The 4,587-nt window shown below is 36.3% G+C and overlaps 1 protein-coding gene across 3 annotated transcripts in view; it reads left to right on the forward strand.

The window, feature by feature from the left end:
- VPS54 (vacuolar protein sorting 54 homolog (S. cerevisiae)) overlaps positions 1 to 4,587 on the forward strand; it is a 105,128-nt gene that overhangs the window by 11,737 nt on the left and 88,804 nt on the right. For all 3 annotated transcript variants that reach the window (XM_011944623.1, XM_011944630.1, XM_011944635.1), the window contains 2 exons: positions 438 to 516; positions 3,691 to 3,725. In XM_011944623.1, coding sequence (XP_011800013.1) covers positions 438 to 516; positions 3,691 to 3,725 — 114 coding nt within the window. The remainder of the gene's footprint in view (positions 1 to 437; positions 517 to 3,690; positions 3,726 to 4,587) is intronic.

The following is a 4,587-nucleotide window of genomic DNA, read 5'->3' on the forward strand; positions in this document are numbered from 1 at the left end:
TTCAGGTGATCTGCCCACCTTGGCCTCCGAAAATGCTGAGATTACAGGTGTGAGCCACAGCACCTGGCCTAATTTCTATCTTTCTATCTTAAATACATAGGTTTTTGAATTTTCTTTCTTGATTCAAATTATTCTCCTAATTGATTTGTTATATAAATATTTTCCATTTGCTTTCCCACTTTATTCTAAATATAGGGAATTTACTATAATTATTTAAGATGGAATGGATATAGGTATATAGATGTGTGTAGATCTCAGAGGTATTTGGTGTATTAAGCACACTTGTTACTTGTATTTAAGTTCAGGGGGCTACTGATTTCATATTCCAAGTTGTAGGACTAATTTGGCATATTCTGATATTCTGTTGCAAAACATTTTCATGCTTTGAATACTCATGTTTACACATACATTGATCATGTTATTTGTCTTTTTATTAGAGAGAGAAGATTCATGAGAGATGCAAGAATATTTGTCCTCCTAAAGATACTTTTGAAAGGACTCTTTTACATACTCATGGTATGAATATGTGTTATTTATAGATAATAAAGCATAGCATAAATATTAGTGAACAAGATCTTTATTTTGAGACCTTATTGCCTATTATATCTATAATTTTTATTTCTAGTAAAATTTTTATAACCTATGATTATAATATTTTCTGAGAACTTCTAAGAGAAAAATAGATCTGACAGTAGTATAATCCTTCAGTTCAACAAATATTGATTGAATATCTTTGTGCTTGGTATGTTCCTTGTTGCTTAAAAATAGATGAGTAAACTAGACATGATGGCACATGTGTATATTCCCAACTACTTGGGAGGCTGAGGTGGGAGGATTGCTTGAGCCTGTGAGTTTGAGAACAGTAAGGTAGTGAGACCCTAAAGTAAACCTATAGATGAGTAAAAAGTAGCTTTGGTCCTCAAAGAACTGATGTTCTCCTGAATAAGTTTAAAGAAATAAACCAATAATTGTATCATTGTATATTAAAGAGTAAGTTCAGTGTGGTAAAGTTGTATAACATGCCTAACTTAGCTTTAGAAGCATTCCTAGAGTTGACAGTGATTACGTGTGTTTTAAAGTCGTTAGTTTGAAACATTTACATGGGAGAAGACATTCCAAGAAAAGGGAATAGTTTATACAAAGCCATAGAATAAAGAGAGAACAGAATGTTCAAGAAACTGTAAGAGTTTAATATGTTGGTTCTACTGGGAGCAAGAGATGAGACTGAAGCATAGGCAGGGGTCAGATCATGAAGAAACTTATATGCTATGATAAGGAATTTGACTTTTTCCAAAGACACTGTAAAGCTACATAATATTTTTAACTAGGCATGATCGGATTTATGATTATACTTTTATGTGAAAATAGTTGTGGATAGTGAATTATGGGATGATGATTAGACTAGAGGCAAGGAGACAGTGGAGGCTACTGCAGTAATACAAATGAAAAATGATATTCCAGTAACAGTTACAATCGAGATGGAGAGGAAATTAGGCCTTTGGGAAGTAACTCAGAGATTGAGACACAGGTTTTGGTGGCCAGTTATTGGTAATGGAGCAAGATGATTCAAGGACAATTCCCAGGTTTCTTGCTTGGACAACTGCGTGGGTGACAGTGCAATTCAGTGAGAGAGGCAATATAGGAGGAGGAATTTTGAGGGAGATGGAGGCAAGTTTAGTTGCAGATTTGCAGTGAAGGACATGCCTTTTTGGCAATGTGGAGCTCAGGTTGAAGATTTAGGCTGAAGATGTAGGTATGGTAGATACCATCATAGACAGGTATGCTGGACAATAGCATGGTAGTTGAATCCAAGGACATTGGGTGAGATTGCCCAGGGAAGATGTGAATAGTGAGAAGAAAACGACTGGCAATGGAGCACTAATTAAGCTGTCGCATTTAAGGGGCAGACAGAAGGTGAGATACCTGTGAAGGAGACAGAAAGTGGTCAGAGAGATAGGACAGTCAACCAAGAGAGAATTGCACCTTAAAAGTTAAAGCTAGCAAAGATTTCAGAAAGTAAGAACAGTTAGTTGGTCTATAATGTCAGAATACTTCAGGGATAGATCGATTTGTACACTGAGAAGTATCCTTTGTTTTGGCAATTAGGACATCTCAGGGAGAGCATTTATGGCAGGTCCAGAAACCTCAATACTATATATTAAGGAGTGAGTACAAGAGAAAGAAATGTAGACTACCAGTATTATGTCACTAGAAGATTTGAGATAGATTATTGACTGCAGGGAACAGAGTGGAAGAATATTTTTTCATGGCCAGGACTAGATCAGGTAAGAGAGGCATTTGACTATCCCTGAGAGTGAGTACTTTTGCATCTGAGGTCCCACCCTTGCCTCAACCTGGTCCTGGCCCCGTTTTATCTTTTTCTTTACATATATATATAAAATATTTATGTGTGTGTGTGTGTATATATATGTGTGTGTGTGTATATATATACACATTTTAATGGGAAAGAACTGAGCATGTTTATATGCAGAGATAAGAGAGCTAGTACAAGGGAAGAGGTTGAGGATACCGAGACAGAATAAACTGGTTAACCTGACGGCAGAGGCAGGAGGGAATGGAGTCTAAGTGCAGAAAGGTTGGTTTTGAAGAGAAGAGTAGTACCTTATCTAAGTTTGGATTGGCAGGATGAAAGTAAAGTAGGTTCATTTGAAGATAAGTGTGTATCTCAGCCTTAAGATGACTGAGAATAAAATTAATATGGTATAAAAAAGCAACCTTTGATCATAAGAAATTCTGGATGGGATGATAGATCTTTTAAACAATAAAAACAGTATTCCTACTTTAGAATTTAATTCATTAAAAAAAAATCTACATAGCATGCCATATCCAATCTTACCAAAATTTAAAAAGATAGCACAGCAGTCCTCAATCTTTTTGGCACCAGGGACTGGTTTCATGGTAAACAATTTTTCCACAGACCAAGCGGTTTGTGGGGAGATAGTTTTGGGATGATTCAAGTACATTACCTTTATTGGGCACTTTATTTCTACTATTACATTGTAAAATATAATGAAATAATTATACAACTCATCATAATGTAGAGTCAGTGGGAGCCCTGAACTTATTTTCCTGGAACTAGATGGTCCCATATGGGGGACCTGGGAGACAGTGATAGATAGTCAGGCATTAGATTCTTATAAGGAGGGCACAACCTAGATCTCTGACATGTGCAGTTCACATTAGGGTTTGTGCTCCTATGAGAACCTAGTGCCACCACTGATCTGACAGAAGGTGGAGCTCAGACGGTAATGTGAGCAATGGGGAGTGGCTGTAAATACAGATGAAGCTTTGCTTGTGGCCACTGCTCACCTCCTGCTGTGTGATCTGGTTCCTAACAGGCCATGGATCACTACCCGTTTGTGGCCTGGGGGTTGAGGACAACTGCGATAGCATAAAGCCTTGTATGTCTGATTAAAAAGATTTGAGGTGTATTTAGTTGTTTTATTGCTGCTATGTAATAGATTACAATTACCTGAAACATTGTTTTGTTCAGTGCTTTGCCTACTACTAGGCATATGATAGGTGCTTGATAGATACTTGTTGAAGGAATAAACTTAAGTAGCTATTTGGATGTGACCCAGTACAATAATGAATCTGTCAAAATGTACTTTATGGAGTTAAAATGAAAACAAGTTTTAAAAATAATATTTTCCCTTCTTTTTTAAATAGATAAATCCAGGACAGATCTGGAGCAAGTACCTAAGGTAACAAAGCTTAAACATGAGAAAATTGCTTTTTAATATTTGATCTTTAATTTCGCCTTACGAGGAGATTTCATTTGGCTTTTTTTTTTTTTTTTTTTTTGCACTTTGGCTACTTTGTCTCTTTTGGGCTGTGTTGCATCACTTTTCTTGTTTCTCCTTCTTTGTTTTTTTTTCTTTCTTTCTTTCTTTGTCTTTCTTTTTGCTTTTCTTTCTCTTACTTATTTTGAGACAGAGTCTTGCACAGTCTCACAGGCTGGAGTGCAGTTCTGTGATCTCGGCTCACTGTAACCTCCCTCTCCTGGGTTCCGGTGATTCTCCTGCCTCAGCATCCTGAGTAGATGGGATTACAGGTGCATGCCAATACGCACAGCTACTTTTTTTGTTTTGTATTTTTAGTAGAGACAGGGTTTCACTGTGTTGGCCAGGCTGGTCCCCAACTCCTGACCTCAAGTGATCCATCCACCTTGGCCTGGGATTACAGGGGTGAGTCACCGTGCCTAGCCTTTTTTTAAATGAAAAAATGTTTTTAATTGACAAATTAAAATGATGTATATTTATGGTGTTTTTTCTGTTTTGCATCATCAGTCTCTTTCTCATCACTGAAACCTACAAATATTTTTAAGTCTTTCCCTTAAAAAAATTTTGCTGATCATTCAACTTCTTCAAATTATTAAGAGATACTTACTCTGTATAACAAATTTTGTTGAGATGTATAATAGATCCATATTTTTTTTCTGGGAAGAGTTGATTACTTTCATCAGATTCTCAGATAGGTCTGTGACAGTTGTTCTTTTTTTTTTTTTTTTTTGAGATGGAGTCTTTTTTTTTTACTTCCTTATTTCTTCTCTTTTTTTTTTCTTCT

The sequence above is a fragment of the Colobus angolensis genome, unplaced genomic scaffold (genome assembly GCF_000951035.1).
Source record: "Colobus angolensis palliatus isolate OR3802 unplaced genomic scaffold, Cang.pa_1.0 Scaffold105, whole genome shotgun sequence".
Lineage (NCBI taxonomy): Eukaryota > Metazoa > Chordata > Mammalia > Primates > Cercopithecidae > Colobus > Colobus angolensis.